Here is a 17,530-nt window from a genome sequence, read left to right as displayed (position 1 = left end):
AAGAACATGGGAAGATGTGTGCTTTCTTGCAGTTCACCAAATGGAATCAAAGAATGACTTAGCATATCATTTCTTTTGAAGAACTGCAGTATCTTACACACAAACATCAGCCAACCCTGAATTGATAGTAATATAAACAAAATGCAATACTCTATGTGACGTTTCATGCTTTCCCAATGTATCTGTTGCAAATACACTTCTCGGGTTTGCCACTGAATTGCATTGTGAAACTCACTCAATATTTCATTGATGCAGCTGCTTGACATCATCAGGTGGTGGTAGCTGCTGCTGTCACTGCTGCAAGGCACGACTGATGAAAATCACACAATGGTGGTGAAATTTATCATGGCAGAAGAAGGGAATAAGTGTGTGCGACGAGCCGCTCATAGTTGGGGGAAAGCAGCACTCCTAGTACCCCCGTGCTGGGAGCCGCAGAAAGGCCACCCACGTGTGCACTATGGGCGATGACTGTGCTGCTGGACCCTCCCATGGTTAAAGGCTGAATTAAATCTCAGTTATGTGTTGCATCACATGACGAATCAGGTCTTATTTTCCCTGTTTTGATTTAACAGCAGCCAGTGCTGGATTCCAGGTGGTGATTAGTTGAAAACCTGCAACCCTATTGATAAGACTGTCCGTCGTATGGATATGCATGGCCTCCATAAGAACACAGTCCCAGAAAGATGACGCTGGGGATAAAATTTCAGTCTCTTCATACAGCACACGATGTCCCATGTCCAGGCAATGCTCTGCTACTGCAGAGTTATCAGGTTGCCCAGTCATGTATGACATTGGTGTTCAGCGCAATGTTCTTGCACAGTTCAGCATGTATGACCAATATAAGATTTTCCACATTGGCATGTGATTTTCTACACACCACGTTTCCTAAGGCAAAGGTCATCTTTCACTGAGCACAATAAATTCCTCAATTCTGATGGTGACTGAAAACACACTTTATGTCACGCCTTTTGAGGATTCTTACTATTCTTTCTGACATGCCGCCAAAATAGGGCAAGAACACTATTGCAGTGGGTGCCTCCACATCTTCATTTACATTCCTGCTTCGAATTTGCTTACAACGGAATGCACAGCATATCTGCCTTATCGGAATAGCCATTCTGTCAGAATATCATTGTTAGGTGTTGTAGCTCACCAGGTAGACTGTCAGCATCTGTGACCACATGTGCTCTGTGCACCAAAGAGCGTAAGACAGTATCACATTGCCCAGGGTGATAGCAACTTGTAGCCTGCAAATATAGCTCCATAGCTCGTCAGTCATGCCTCACAGCAGTGACAGCAGCAGCTACCACCACCTGATGATGTCAAGTAGTTGCATGATGAAATATTGTTCAGAGGCCTTATGACTACCTGCTTAACAGTGTGTCCATCCACCCAACGTTTCTGCACAGTATGGATTCAATGAGTTCTTGAAGGTTTCCAGGTGCATGTAGCGTCAGGTGTCATGTATGCACAGATCAAGCAATTCCCATAAATTAAGGGGTGGTGATGGTGGTGGGAGTGGGGACCTGGTGCCTGATACAGCCCCAGAAGTCAGAATTATTGTTCTTCAGTAGTGTTACAGCTTTTGGTGAGCCTTTGCTTCAACGATCTTCCTCCCTGTTTCTTGGTTGCTTGGTTGTTTGCTGCTCTTTTACACCCCTGGACTCCCATACTGGTGAGGTCCATTATTACATTGTCAGTCCATCTTATTGTAGGTCTCACTTTTCATCTAGCTTAATGGATCACACCATCCATCATTTTCCTCAGAATTCTATTCTCTGCCATTCTCTCCCTGTGTCCCAGACATCGTATTCACTGCAATTTCACAAATTTTACTATGCCCCTACCTTGTATTAACACTTGTAATTCAGCATTGTTGTGTATTCCCCAGCCTTCTTCCTCTATTATTGGACTATAGATTTTGTGTAGTATGTTCCACTCAGAGGTTCCTAGTACATTTTTATCATATTCTGTTAACATCCATACCTTTGATTCATATGCGATAACTGGGCGGACTAGGGAGTAATATAGTAGCAATTTTGTTTTTCTTGTAACAAGGCTGTTTCTGAAAAGTTGCACATTTCTAAACGAAGCTCTGTTTCCTGCTTGTATTCTTACCTTTATACTCTGTCCAATAATGTTATCATTTGTTATTAGGGCTCCCAAGTAGATAAAAAGAGGACACTCTTTGAAGCATTTCCCATTGATGAATAGGTCTTTAGGGGTTCTTCTGGCCTCCAATTGTGACATTATTATATATTTTGTTTTGTTTTGTTTCATTTACTGTGAGGCCAATTTTTAAGGCTTCTACTTCCCATATCTCTGATATTAATGTGTACAGTTCCTTTATTATAGCCTCACCATCAGTTTTTATTAATTCCTTCCCCAGGGGCTCAATTGTTTTTTGTCTTGAGCACAGCCTGGGAGACGTCTTTTAGTGTTGGCCTTCTTGCCTCATTGGCATCATTGTCTAGTTCCAGCTCCATGTGTTTCCTCCTCATCGGCTATCGCTTCGTCTTCTAGGCTATGTATTTTTGAAATACGAGGTGCAGCTAGAAAAAAACCGGACTGATGCTGGAAAAAACATTTATTTACAATTATTTACAATTTCATGTTATCTCCTTCAATGTACTCTCCTCCTTGGTCTCTACACCGCTCCATACGAATTTTCCACTGTTCATAGCAATGCTGCAGATCATTTTCGGTAAGTCCATACATTACTTCCGTCGCTTTTTCTTTTACTGCTTCAACAGTCTCAAATCTAGTTCCTTTCAAAGCTGACTTGACTTTAGGGAAAAGAAAAAAGTCACAGGGGGCCAAATCAGGTGAGTAGGGTGGATGATCTAAGATGGGAACGTTGTGTTTTGCCAAAAACGTCTTCACTGACAACGCACTGTGAGCTGGGGCATTGTCTTGGTGAAGGATCCATGACTTTTTTCTCCACAAATCGTTCCGTTTTCTCCGTACTCGCTCACGTAGGGTAGCCAGGACGCTAATGTAGTAATGCTGATTCACTGTTTGTCCCTCTGATACCCAATCAATGTGCACAATCCCTTTGATGTCAAAAAAAAAACAATCATCATTGCCTTGAATTTCGATTTTGACATTCGTGCTTTTTTTTGTCGTGGAGAACCAGGAGTTTTCCAATGCGTCAATTGGCGTTTAGTTTCGGAATCGTAAGTAAAAAACCACGATTCATCGCAAGTAATAACATTTTGTAAGAAGGTGGGATCACTTTCAATGTTTTCCAGGATGTCAGAACAAATCATTCTTCGGCGTTCCTTCTGTTCAATTGTGAGACACTTTGGAACCATTTTTGAACACACTTTGTTCATGTTGAAACTTTCATGAAGAATCTGCCTAACACTTTCCTTGTCAACTCCTGTTAACTCAGACACTGCTCTGATTGTTAAACGGCGATCTTGTCGAACAAGTTTACCGATTTTTTCAATGTTTGCATCAGTTTTTGCTGACAATGGTCTGCCAGTGCGAGTGTCATCGCTGGTGTCTTCGCGGCCATCTTTAAATCGTTTAAACCACTCAAACACTTGTGTTCGCGATAAACAATCATCGCCGTACACTTGTTGTAACATTACAAACGTTTCACTTGCCGATTTTCCTAGTTTGAAACAAAATTTGATGTTAACACGCTGTTCTTTCTGTACACTCAACATTTTCCAACGCACAGACAAAACGTCAACTACTTAAAACAGACGCCACGGGCAGACTGAGTGCAGGAGGCAGATGAAACTCGAGCAGTAGGCGGAGCGAGAGTCACGTGACAGGCCACGTGACTTTCAGCCTTATTGCATTCATTTTATTGTTTCACCAGTACTAGTCCGGTTTTTTTCTAGCCACACTTCGTACTCTGCCCATCTTCCCACTACCCGTTCTTCCCCCCTTATTTTCCCGTCTTTACTGGAACATGCCTTTATTTTTGGCTGGAGTTTGTTCTTTATTTTCCTACAGCACGATAGAACTTCCTTATTTCACTCTGTTCCTTTAACTCTTCTAGTTCTTGAAATTTCTCCTTAGTCCACTCTCTTTTCTTTCTCTTGCATGGTCTGTTAGCTCTTCTTCTTAATTCTCTATATTGTTCCACATGTCATCTGGTTTCTCTCTGTAGTACTTTTGTTCTTGCCCTGTTCTTTTCCTCTGTAGTTGACCTGCAATCTTCTTCAAACCATTTCTGGGTTCTTCTGTTCCTTCTTATGCCTATTATTTCTTCTGCAGTATCTATAATGGATTTGTCAATCCTGCTCCACCTTTCATCGTCTACTACTGCAGTCTCTTCACTGCTCAACTTTCTGCTTAGTGTTACTTTCTATTATTATTATTTTTTTTTTTTTACTTCATCAGGAATCCTCAGTTTGTCAGTATATTGTTTCATTTTCTTTCAAGTTCTGTTGCCATTTGTTAATGACAGTTTCTCTCTCGAGACTGATTTTATCACAAAGTGGTCCAACTCACAGTTTGGTCCTCTGCACCTCCATACATCCATAACTGACATGAAGTGGCATGCAGTCACTAAAATATGGTCAATCTGATTGACTACTCCATTCACTGCACACTTACAAGTACCCAGATGGATCCTTTTGTGTGGGAAGCACGTACTTTTATCATAATATTCCTTGCTGCGTATTGGCATAGTAAGTCTCCATTTTCACTGTTTTCTTCATGTAGTGAATATTTTCCAGAAACTCCATTTGGATGTTCATTCCTCCCTATTTTTGCATTAAAATCTCAGGTCATATTTAGGTACTGCTCAGCATACTTTTCTCAAATCTTCGTAGAACTGTTCTTTAATTATAGCCACTTTTTCCTCTGTTGGTGCATGTGCATTCACTATTGCTATATTCCTAAATTTCCCTCTTGGTCCGAGTTTGCACATGCTTTCATTTATGGGTTCAAATTTTACCCTGCTTTTACCAAATTCCCTAGTTATTATGAACCCTGTTCCAAGTTGGCCTATTCTTTTTTCTGGTCCACTATATACCAATGAGTACTCAGGTTTATCTATATGGCCATTTCCTTTCCATCTTATTTCCTGTAGCCCTACAACATAATACTTAAATTTCATTGGCTATTTCTTTCATTTTTACAGGCTGAAGCATTGTTCTCACACTCCATGACGCTACTGTCAGATCGTTTATCTGTTTCCTTTCCCGAGCTCTTGATCCATGTTTTCCTTCCAGTTTCTGAAGCTTCTATTGAATTTACATAATTTTTTTTTCCCAGTATGGGATTATTAGCCCCATGCCCGACCCCAACATGGAGTACCAGTATTTGTATGTCATTTACTCCTCTAGGGAAGCTGGCTTCACTACACCTCTAGTGCCTCCCTGCCCTATGTTGTGGGACACACTTTGTCCGACTCCTCAGTCAAGACCTGTCCGACTTGGGTGACCCTCCCAGTAGCTATGCTACTGCCTGCACAGCTATCGACTTCAACGAAGTATGCAAACACTCCTGCCCAGCACTGCTGGAAGATACCACTGCTGTTGGGGAAGACATCAAGTAAGAAGGGATGTAAGTCATTTGCAACAATGTTCACTTAGTCCACAGCTGTCATGATGCCTTCAATTATTATCACAGGTCCTATTCAAGCCGAGGCGAATGTCCTCCACAGCATAATATTGCCTCTACTGGCCTGTGTCCTGTGTTCACAGCGCAGTGCACATTTTCAGCAGCCATTTGCCTGGATGACACTGGAGCTTGACACGAGCATCAACGTGGTGAAACGAGGATTACAATTCATCTGAACAGGTGACATGTTTCCGGTGATCATAGGCCTCAACAATGTGTGCTGAACAGTGTACTTGAAAACTCTTCTGCTTGCTCCAGCACTGTGCTCTGTCATCTGATCTGCCACAGACTGCTTACTATCCAGCTTTACAGAGCAGGCAGTCCTATGATCCACCATCTCTGATGAGGTGTGGACATCCAGCACTTTGTCCCCTACTCATGGTCTCACCTACCTTCAAGCACTTTCCACAGATACTGACGACAGTATCAAGTGGATAGCCAACCACCTTCACCCTTTCCAAAATGCTCATTCTCAGGCAACAGGTCATAACAACCTGCCCTGCATTTCCCCATAAATGGCACATTTTGTCGCTAGAACTGTTCTATCTTCCTCTATGCTCTGCCTATAGACTTTGTGTATCGCATCATGTGCCGCAATGCTCTAAGGCAGCATTAAATATTGCGGTAGGCGGTGGTGATAATGTTCTGGCTCATGAATATATTTGTCCCATCGCCACAAAATAACTGCTTGTGACACACACACACACACACACACACACACACACACACACACACACACACACACACACACACACACCTACCTCTCCTCCAATTTCTGCCTACAGTCACCCACAAAGCAGACTTTTTCCCTAATTTCAAGACAGTGTACAACATCATAGACACTTCTGCTGCTTAAATGTCACTTTACCATACCAAAGTTTGTGTTTATTTGCATTAATGAGATACTTTTGTGTTGGATTTACCACATTACCTGCTTAATCGTACTCTAAGATATGATTTCATAACAATATCACTTTATAAAAAGGTAGAAAGGATGAGACTTAACAAGACTACTCTGTTACCTGACAAGATTGATGCAGCTGCTTTAGTATTTTGGCAAGTTTGTTGAAGTCTGAACGATCGAAGTAGAGTTTTCCCAGCTTTGTGTTTGTCTTGAACCAGAGCCTGTCATTCTTGGCATCTTTCAGGGCATCCAAAGTTGTCTCATAGAAGTCTTGTAGCAATTCCATCTAACAACAAAGCCAATATTTGGTACAATTAAAAATTATTTCTTTAAAATACCGGGTGATCAAAATGTCAGTATAAATTTGAAAACTGAATAAATCACAGAATAATGTAGATAGAAAGGTACAAATTGACACACATGTTTGGAATGACATGGGGTTTTATTAGAACCAAAAAAATACAAAAGTTCAAAAAATGTCCGACAGATGGCGCTTCATCTGATAAGAATAGCAATAATTAGCATAACAAAGCAAAGATGATGTTCTTTACAGGAAATGCTCAATATGTCCACCATCATTCCTCAACAATAGCTATAGTTGAGGAATAATGTTGTGAACAGCACTGTAAAGCATGTCTGGAATTATGGTGAGGCATTGGTGTCGGATGTTGTCTTTCAGCATCCCTAGAGATGTCGGTCGATCACGATACACTTGCGACTTCAGGTAACCCCAAAGCCAATAATCGCACGGACTGAGGTCTGGGGACCTGGGAGGCCAAGCATGACGGAAGTGGCGGCTGAGCACACAATCACCACCACACGACACGAGCAAGAGATGTTTCACGCATCTAGCAATATGGGGTGGAGCGCCATCCTGCATAAACATCGTATGTTCCAGCAGGTGTTTATCAGCCAGGCTGGGGATGATGCGATTCTGTAACATATCGGCGTACCTCTCACCCGTCACAGTAGCAGTTACAAAACCAGAATCACGCATTTCCTCGAAGAAAAAAGGCCCGATAACGGTAGATGTGGTAAATCCAACTCATACCGTGACTTTCTCGTCATGCAATGGAGTTTCCACGACAGTTATAGGATTTTCGGTAGCCCAAATTCTGCAGTTGTGGGCGTTGACAGACCCTCAAAGCATGAAATGAGCTTTGTCGGTCCACAACACGTTACTCAACCAATCATCATCTTCCACCATCTTTTGAAACGCCCACACCGCAAATGCCCTCCGCTTCACTAAATCGCCAGGTAACAGTTCATGATGCCGATGGATTTTGTACGGATAGCATTGGAGGGTACGCCTCAGTGCCAACCAAACAGTAGTGTATGCAATGCCAGTGCGACGTGCGACTGCATGAGCACTGACTTCCCCATGCATATACGAACCCGCTACAATCTCCATTTCTTCCTGAACTGTCTCAGCAGCATTACGCCTTGTGCTCGGTCAGCCACTACGGGGTCTATCACCTAAACAACCCGCGGCTTCCAACTCCGAAATCGTTCTCGCCACAGCTGCATTTGTCAACGGACCTTTACTCGTTTGAATCCCCTTCCTATGGCGATAGGATTGTAATGCTGAACTAGCACATTCCCCACTCTGATAATATAGCTTCACGAAAAGCGCCTTTTCAGGTAACGTCAACATGCTGCGACTGCTAGCGCATCTGATTCTCTCTCATTACAGCTCCTTTTTTATACATGATTGTCATGCGCAGTCACTGACATTTTGCTGTCCAGTGCCATCTATCGGACATTTTGTGAACCTTTTTTTCTTTTTTGTTCTAATAAAACCCCATGTCATTCGAAGCATGTGTGTCAATTTTTACCTCTCTATCTACATTATTCCGTGGTTTATTAAGTTTTCAAATTTATACTGACTTTTTGATCACCCGGTACATAAGTAACAGTTGAAAACGCACCTAGCATTTGAAAATTCAGACTGCACCAACATAATGAAACATGATCAACCACGCAATTTTGAAATCATTCTTTCTTTGAAAGTAAATTAAATTATACATTAGACTGAAAAATTAATAATAATTTATAACATTCAGCTACAGAATTCTAATATCAAGATGCAGACCATCGACAGAATTGAAAGCTATCACTTCAAATACAATTTCGCTCATGGTATTTTCACACCCAAGTTATAATGACTGACTGATGGAACTTAAGAGTTCCACATCTAATAACATGATATGAGGTGTGTGTGTGTGTGTGTGTGTGTGTGTGTGTGTGTGTGTGTGTGTGTGAGAGAGAGAGCGAGAGAGAGAATATTAAGTCAATCCAATAGTCAACAATTCCTATATATAGAGGTTAACGTCTATCTTTAATGCCAAATGTGAAACTGAATGCATGCTCAAAGTAAAATACACTCTCAACTGGGTGTAGACCAAAGACAACAACAATAGATAGCTGTTACAAAAGGGAAAGAAAAATATGGTGTAAAAAAAATGTATGTATACAACACCATAATATATTTGTGCCCTTTTATTTGGATTTACTTTTGCATTAGAGGAGATATAAGTTTCTTCCACCTTTAAAATTTCAAATAACAAGAGAAAATCATCTTCTACCATAACTTATATTGAATTTAAACTACTGTCTGCAGTATAGCTTACAATATAAGAAGATGTTCTTTTTCACAGCTGGCATCAAATCCCTCAATGCAGTTACACATCAAATAAAAAAGCTGCTGTTCAAAAATCTCTATTCATTTTGTTTTGTGCTCTGGAAAAGAACATACCATCAAATGGTGAAGAATATGAAGAGTATTATTAAAAATCTATTTACAAATTAAATCAACGGTAACCACATAGCTGAGAGATAATAAACTGATGCATTGTGACATTGCTCTTATTTACAGTTTACATGCCCAAAATTAGCAATTCAATACAAAGTAATACCTTCCTGATATTTTCTGTCTTTCAATCAAGGAATAACTTGTTACATCTGTAATCAGCAAGCCACTGTACTCCTACAGAATTGTGGCATTTGGATATTTTGTTACATCATTCATTTTTTGGTGTGTCTTAAGTAACCCCCCCCCCCCCCTCTTCCAATTTATAATTGCTCAAATTCTTTCATTACGCAAATTTCATTTTTTAAATTTATTTTATTATCAACATCTAATTCAGAGACTTTACTAAGACTCTTACAATTTCTGACATTCTGGAGGGGAAAAAAAAATTATTTGGAGTCTAATAAAAACTAATGGCCATAACTGCTGAGTGAATAAACAAGTGCCCTATCAACAGGTGGGCTCCTCCCAACATCAATCTGAGTGACTTGCTCGTCCTTCCCACCTTCACCAATCTGTCCCTTCTTCCCTGAGAAAGGAGCTAACAGTTCCAAAAGCTAGGTACAGTGTCCCTCCCCCCCCCCCCCCCCCTTCCTTCCTTCCTTCCTTCCAAATGTGTATGTTAGCACTACTTGGAATATGCCCCCTGAAAGTAAGTGCTGGCAAGCCATTCTCTCTAATTGTAATATCAGAACTTTAGAACTTTTTCAAGTCAATTTTCTTTTTCCTTTTACATCTATATCCATATTCAGCAAACCAAATTTAAGTGTGTGGCAGAGGGTGCTTCCCATAGTACAACACAATATGATTTCTTCCCATACCATTCATGTATCGAGCACAGGGAGAAAGTGCTGAAATGTTTCTGTATGCACTGTACTTGCACTAATAATCTCTTCACCCTACAAGTACAGGAGCAATACATACAGGGCTGTTATACAATCCTAGATTCTTCACTTCATACTGGTTCTTGAAACTTAAAGTAGGCTTTGGTGAGATAACTGATGTCCGCTTTATGTTCAATGTACCTTGTCAGACCTTCCCGGTATTTGTCCTACATATTTGAGTAAAAACCAAAGTTCTGAGCATATGACTGAGTTTATGTGACTGTTCCATTTCACATTCCTGCAAGTTGTTACATCCAGGCCGGCCGCGGTGGTCTAGCGGTTCTAGGCGCGCAGTCCGGAACCGCGCGACTGCTACGGTCGCAGATTTGAATCCCGCCTCGGGCATGGATGTGTGTGATGTCCTTAGGTTGGTTAGGTTTAAGTAGTTTTAAGTTCTAGGGAACTGATGACCACAGATGTTAAGTCCCATAGTGCTCAGAGCCATTTGAACCATTTGTTACATCCAGATATTTCACAAGTTCGTCAATTCCAACTGTGACTCATTGATATTGTAGGCATAGAATGAGGATGTACTGGATCAAATTGGGGAGCAGCAAAATTCATAACGCAACTCAACTAAAAGAAGGGCTTGGTTGATAAAGACACATCCTGAAGTATCAGAGAATCATCAATTTGGTAATGCAGGGTAGCATGGAGTAAAAATTGTAGAGGGAGACCAAGGCTTGATTACAGTTAGCAGGTTCAAATGGACGTACACTGCACCAGTTATGGAGAGAGAAAGTGGTTTGGACAGGATACACTAGTTTGGAGAGCTACATAAAATGAGTCTTTGGACTGAAGATATCAATGTCAACAACAGCACTTTATTATGTTTGCCATTTTGGGAAGTACACAACTTTTATATTTATGTCCACTAAAAGCAAGATGCAGACTGTCACACTATTTGGAAACTTCATGAAGATCTACCTATGCATTCATGCAGCTTTTTTCAGATGGAACTTCACAATAAATAGCTGCACCATCTGCAAAAATGATGAGGATACTGTAACGTCGAGAGTCAATACACAATAGCATTTTATTGCAGTAAGCTACTTTGAAGTACAGGCTCGTAGCTTTGGTGCCGTTGGCTGTAACTAGACTAGTCATGGGAAGCGCAACCTTTGTTAGTTTGAGTGACAGAATATTCAGGCTCCCTAAGAATCTAAATAAACAGTATTAAATATTATTCAATTTTGTTGAAAGCCAATATACAGCCCTTTGTCATTAAAAGGAAGGTGGTATTAAAATCTCAGATATATAGCCAAAATACTTTCAGATTTAGAGCAGTCTGTCTTTTAGTATCATTTGGAACTATTACTGAAGTTCAATAAATGGCAGATTTTTTATAATTAAAAACATTCACTATTTCTCATTTTCGTGTCAAAGAATTCAGAAAGGATTAATATTTATTTAATAACTATTTGTTTTGTTGTGTGAATACAAGAGTGAGTGAGAGTGTACATGTGGGACATATGTAAAGATTCAATATTATCTGATTTTAAACATTGCGTAACTATGTCATGAGAAAGTGTGAAGCAACCAGTTGCAATGAAAGCTGTAATTTCCCTACCTTGCTGTGACGTATGTCCAAGGGTACTTGCTTTTGTAAGAAGGCAGCCAGAATAGACATACACAGAGTAATGATTTTCTAAAGTCATTTCAAGATTAGTTTTCTTTTCGTTTGGTTTTGTTAAACATTTTATTAAGATTTGCATGATGAAGTGACGAAAATGCGTCTGTGAATATTGATTGGCGTAGGACAGTTTTGGCGCGAGATAGAACTCTAAGGATTGTTTCGATTGGTTAGTCATTCTGAACAACCAATCAGAGTAAAGCACTTCCTGCACTCTATCAAGTAGTTATAAGCCCTGGAAGGAAGGAGTCATTGGCTAGCTATTGGACGTACAGGTCATGTTGGATGTGTCCATCTACGTTATGAGTAAAATGAGGAAGTTACTGGTATTTCGCGTCTGGATGGTATTGACGCAAAAGCAGTTTCATTTACGGACAGATTGTGTTAACTTCAGCTTTGTGAAGTGTTTAGTTGGAAAGATAAATATGTGTGAACTTTCGGCCTTTGTAGAATTCCGCGTGGCATGTTTCACATTCATCTATGGAATAGTTGGTGAGCAGTTCCTTTATTAGAAATCCACTGAAAATAAAGAAGACCAAATGTGAAACTCGTATATTGTAACAGAGCATCGACTGTAGATCACAGTAATTCGGGTCGGATTTAAGTACATTTCTATTTCTGGCTGTCGTAATTCTTTAATTTTGAACCTTAAATGAATAACTTGTTGCGGAATTTGGACATTTTCTTTAAAAGAATGAAGCACCTGAAAATCGTTATAAGATATTACAGGATAGCTTGCTACCAGAGTTTAGGCAGACTTTGCAAACCTAAGTATTGACAATGTTTTTCTTCAACGCTGCTTTTAACATCGTCTGATCAGTATCCTTCTACCAGTTGGTCGTAATCAAAGTGTATTTACACACAGAGGCCCATTGTGGGCTGTAGTTATTGTAGGGCACCAAAACTTGGTAGATGTGCTAATGCATTATACGGAACTTATTTACACTGCAGAAAAATTAGTTCCAATAGCAGGTGCAACTCTGGCACTATATGATAGTATGACATCCAAGCTGTCATTTGACATGCCACAGCACGAGTGAACAGTATGGCTATCAAGAAGACAGACCGTGCACTGTCAGTGAAATCGTTTTATGTGAACAGCGCCAATTACGGTGCTGCAGTGAGAGAGTACCACTGACTGAAAGGTCCGAGGAGAGGCCCAATGTTATTAAATGGTTTAAAGGAGAAGATAGTGCAATTTGAAAACATGTGTGAGCTTGGTGTGGCACCTGGAAGACTAAGGTGTCCAATCTCAGTGGAAGTTATTGACAAGGTCGCTACTGCTGTAACTGATGATGCAGCACGTGCTCCCGAAATACTGGTGCTTGTGTTCGTGCAGTGTCACGAGAATTGTCCATCCCATGGTCAACAGTACGGCAAGTTTTGTGGTCCATTTTACACTGGCACCCGCACATGATCCAGACAATGCAGTAAGTGAAACCTCATGATCTGCAGCAACATTCTGGATTTGCTCCTCGATTCCTGGCAGAGATCGAAATTGATGACCATGTGGCTCGGCAGTATTCTATGGAGTGACGAGGTACATGTTACAACACTGCAGGTTGCAGATAATACACAGCACTGGCAAATTTAGAGTACTGTTAAATTGTGTGTTGTGTATAAAAAGCAACTGCACTCATTATATTTGACTGTGTGGTGTGGATTCACAAGCATATTTATTCTCAGTTCATTCTTCTTCGAAAAGAATACAACCATAGGCCCCAGTCAGATGTACTGTGATGTCTGCATGTTGTCAAGACGTTTTTGTGCAACATTTGATTCCCACTTTGGGAGAGCACTACTGTGTGGAAACCACTGTTTTCAAGCAGGATGGGACAACTCCTCATGTCCTCACCCACTGAACAATCTGCTTAATACACGCTTCCATACTCTCTAGAGATTTTCCAGATTAATGGCCTGCAAGATCACCTGATCCATGTGACTTTTAGCTGGGGGAATACCTAAAAGAACACTCATCATCAGGGACATTGCTTAGATACCACTGGAGCTGCTGCAAGCAACTGTTGATCACGTAGTTTTACAGATTCAGCATATCCTCGATATCTCCAGAGCTCATATTAAACAAACTGTGCAAGCAAAGGTTAATAATAAAATCAACATTATGCCCTTTTCACTTGTTTAACCTTTTCTACCCATGTCCCATTCCTAATCAATTGCATATGGAAATATTTCCACAAGTTTTTCTAGCATTTGCGGTGCCAAACTTGCACGTATTGGCCAAAATTTGAACCAATTTTTTCCAGTGTAACCTGCATTAATGCACTGGAATACTATCAAGTTTCACTGATGTACCATAATTGCATCCCACACTGAACCTCTGTGAATAATTGCACTTTAATTATAACCACACAGTATATCTGTAATGATTCCCTGTCAAAATAATGTGCTGTGTCTTCTCAAAGAAATATTCAATCCAGATACAAATTTCTTTTGATATCCAGTATAATACTTTCATTAATTATAGTTAGAGCAGTATCAAGTCAAATGCTTTCCGGAAGTCTAGAAATACAGCACCTAACTGATTTCTTTGATCTATGGCTTTCATGATGCTATGTGGGAAAAGCATGAGCAGCTTTTTCCGTAACCAATTCATGCTGGTTGGGATGAAGGGAGTCATTCTGTTCAAGATACCTCATTACATCCGAGATCAGAATACATACCAAAATTCTGTAACAGAAGGAAATCAACGATATTGAATGTTTCTTTAATGTATCACTTCTGATACTCTACTCACAGATGAGTGTAACCTATGCTTTCTTCCAAATTCTGTGCACAGTTTTACACTTCAGTAATGTATGGTATATTATAGTTAAGAGACAACCTAACGTGGCCATAAATTTGGTATAGAATCTGATAGGTATGCCATTAGCCTCTGGAGCTTTGTTCAATAATAGTTATTTCAGCTTTCCACCAACATCACTCACACTAATATCTATCGGTCATCTTTGCAGTGTTACAAGATTTAAACTTTGGCAAAACCTTAGGATTTTCCATTTGTAAAGGAACATTTGAACACAGTTCAGCATTTCAGATTTTGCTCTGCTACTCTCAATTTCAGTTCCTATCCCGTCTGAGTGTAGACCTGTTGAGGCCTGCAGATACGTGTCATCCATGTACATCAGATGATTTAACATACAGCTTAAGCAGTTGATATTTTCGATGATAAACCCATATCCAATTGGACTGGATACAGAGGAGAACTTTTGAAGTGCTAAAAATAACCAAAATTGGCTTAATCTTTCATCCTTGAAATATGCCTCTCATGAACCTAATTTGCTTTGTTATTAACTTATTATTATTTTGTTGTTTTTGAGCTGAAGATATTGCTTCATAACGGATGAGAATGTTTTATGCCCCCCCACACACCACCTCAGACTATATGCCCAGGTACCGCAATGCATGGGAATTTGTGATAAATTAAAAGGGAACAAGTTAACGCAGATGAATTTAGGTCCACTTAACAGAAAGCTATATGAGGCACTGATACCAAAAGGTTATTACTCAGTGGCTGAATTCATGTATGACGAACTGGAAATTTGAGATGGATAGAATGTATTACATATTCCAAGAAATATCATTATAGTGTTATTTATTTTAGTCCTATTATTTATTGATGTAAAAATCCCTTAACTGTATTATAAATTTTTGACATGTCTCCTGTATGCAAACCAAATGGATCGCAAATGTACTGCATGAGATGAATAAACCACAATTCCAGTGCGGTGGTGATTGAACTGTTTATTTTACAAAATCTGCAAATCTGTAATAATATGGAACAGAGTCAAATTCTTTTTATAATCATTGTAAGCTGAAATTGTTTATTTTTTATTTATTTATTTTTTTATTTGCTGCGCACTCTACAATGACCGAATCTATGATTGGTTGTTCTTTGCAACATTTAGATTCCTTCACCTAGCATTTATGTTCTTCTGCTAGTATTTTTATTTGCATCAAATGTATATCCAGCATATTCCTTAGACATAAAGTGAACACTTTACAATGTGCATAAGTATGTGGTTTCCTTCCCATCTAGTATGGTTAAGTCTCCACTGACCCGCAGTTCTGGGCGACTTTCCCGAAATCTATTTCTTTTGCTAGACCTCTCCTGTCCTTTTCCTTCACCCTTCTTCCATCCCCTTCATCCCTTCTGCCTGGAGAAGAGCCACTGGCTCCAAAAGTTTACCAATCGCAACAGTCTTATGTGTGTGTTTTGCAGCCACTTTGTGAGTAGATTTTTTATCTATTCAATTAAATAATTTTAAGCATGTTGTTAGTAGTATTTGTCATGCTCTCTGTTTGGCAGAAAGTATATCGTGCCTGGCCTTGAGGATAATATCTGGCTGCTGAACAAAGGTACTGAACCTGATAGTCTTAAGTCAGGTTGAAGAGTTTAAGCTAGACATCTTGAATACTGTTTGGGTCTGGCACTTTCCAGCTAAATGTTTATGCTACTGCCACAGTGGCAACTTATATAGTGATGGTGTTGTGTTCCACTTCTTACGTTTGTTTCACTATTTCCTTCTCACTTTTATCCAGATGTCAATTGGGTCATAATTCACTTCTTTTTTCCACACAGAGCAGGCTGTTCCAGCTTAAGAGCCCTGTGCTGAGCTGCAGAGCGTTGTCACTTGCTGTGAACAAATGGGCCAGCAGCCTGTGGCATAGTAGTTGCAGGGCAAGACTTTCGACCTGCCTGCCGCACCTCAAATGATTGCCAAAGTCTTACTCTTAATGGCTACGAGATAACAGTATGCTACCTTGGGGAAATGGGAAGTTAAGAAAATAAATAAGAAACAACTATTTTAAATGACATTGCATACATTTGTTGGGCATCTGAAATTACACTTTTTTTCCACAACAAGAGTGGAAGTATCAAGCATCAAAGTGTTTGCAGTGTTAATGTGGACGATAGCCTTCAGTGTCCCATCCTGAAGAAAAGATTGTTCCTTGGTTTTTATTCTTTTCATTGCAGAGAAAAGCTCTCACTAGAATATGTAAAATCAAAACATGCAAATGATCTGTGTGGCATTTTTGTGGGGCTTCGGAAATGTTTTTTGCTGTAATGAACAATACCACCATAAGAAATCCAGTCTGCTGTAGTATTTGTTTTTCAGCAATGTTGAATTTTGGAGACCAATAACTACCAACTGGAGCGAGGATGGTAAATCATTGTGTGAAACTGATAAAGGCGTGCAGAACAATTTCATTTCCATTTCAAAAATTCAAGCTCTCAAAATCTTGATTCAAAAGATATGATGAGCTGCCTTATCTCAGCTTGATAATCACTGAAACTGGTACCATCAGGTAATTTTAAATAAGTGTGACAACTGAACAAAGTTAAATTCCTTTACCAATCTGCCTCTCGCACAAACTTGACTTTCCTATGAACACACTGATTTAGTTGTATATGTCAACTATTAGCTACTCTTTACCCTGCAATGACAGATTTAAATTTATGTCCGGTGTCAATTTAACATCGTTTAGGCAACTAATTTTTTCCCCTTTCATTTCCAAAAAGAGATTAATTTCCTCACTAATGGCAAAGAAAACATCAAGCACTTCTCGTCAACTCAGCTAATGAACTGTGCTGCTAATGAACTGTGCTGTGTTTAGGTATGGCCCCACACTATGTTTCCTCATCTTTCAAGAATCCTTTGGAATGGTGATGATTTACATCACGATGACATGCAAAA

General features: G+C 39.8%; 1 protein-coding gene across 1 annotated transcript in view; it reads right to left on the bottom strand.

Moving 5' to 3' along the window:
• LOC124615295 (COP9 signalosome complex subunit 2) overlaps window positions 1-17,530 on the bottom strand; it is a 95,989-nt gene that overhangs the window by 51,597 nt on the left and 26,862 nt on the right. The window contains exon 4 of the mRNA XM_047143081.1: window positions 6,609-6,776. Coding sequence (XP_046999037.1) covers window positions 6,609-6,776 — 168 coding nt within the window. The remainder of the gene's footprint in view (window positions 1-6,608; window positions 6,777-17,530) is intronic.

This window comes from Schistocerca americana, chromosome 5 (genome assembly GCF_021461395.2).
Source record: "Schistocerca americana isolate TAMUIC-IGC-003095 chromosome 5, iqSchAmer2.1, whole genome shotgun sequence".
Classification (NCBI taxonomy): domain Eukaryota; kingdom Metazoa; phylum Arthropoda; class Insecta; order Orthoptera; family Acrididae; genus Schistocerca; species Schistocerca americana.
The sequence above is the reverse complement of the archived record's forward strand: the minus strand, read 5'-3'. Positions and strand labels throughout refer to the sequence as shown.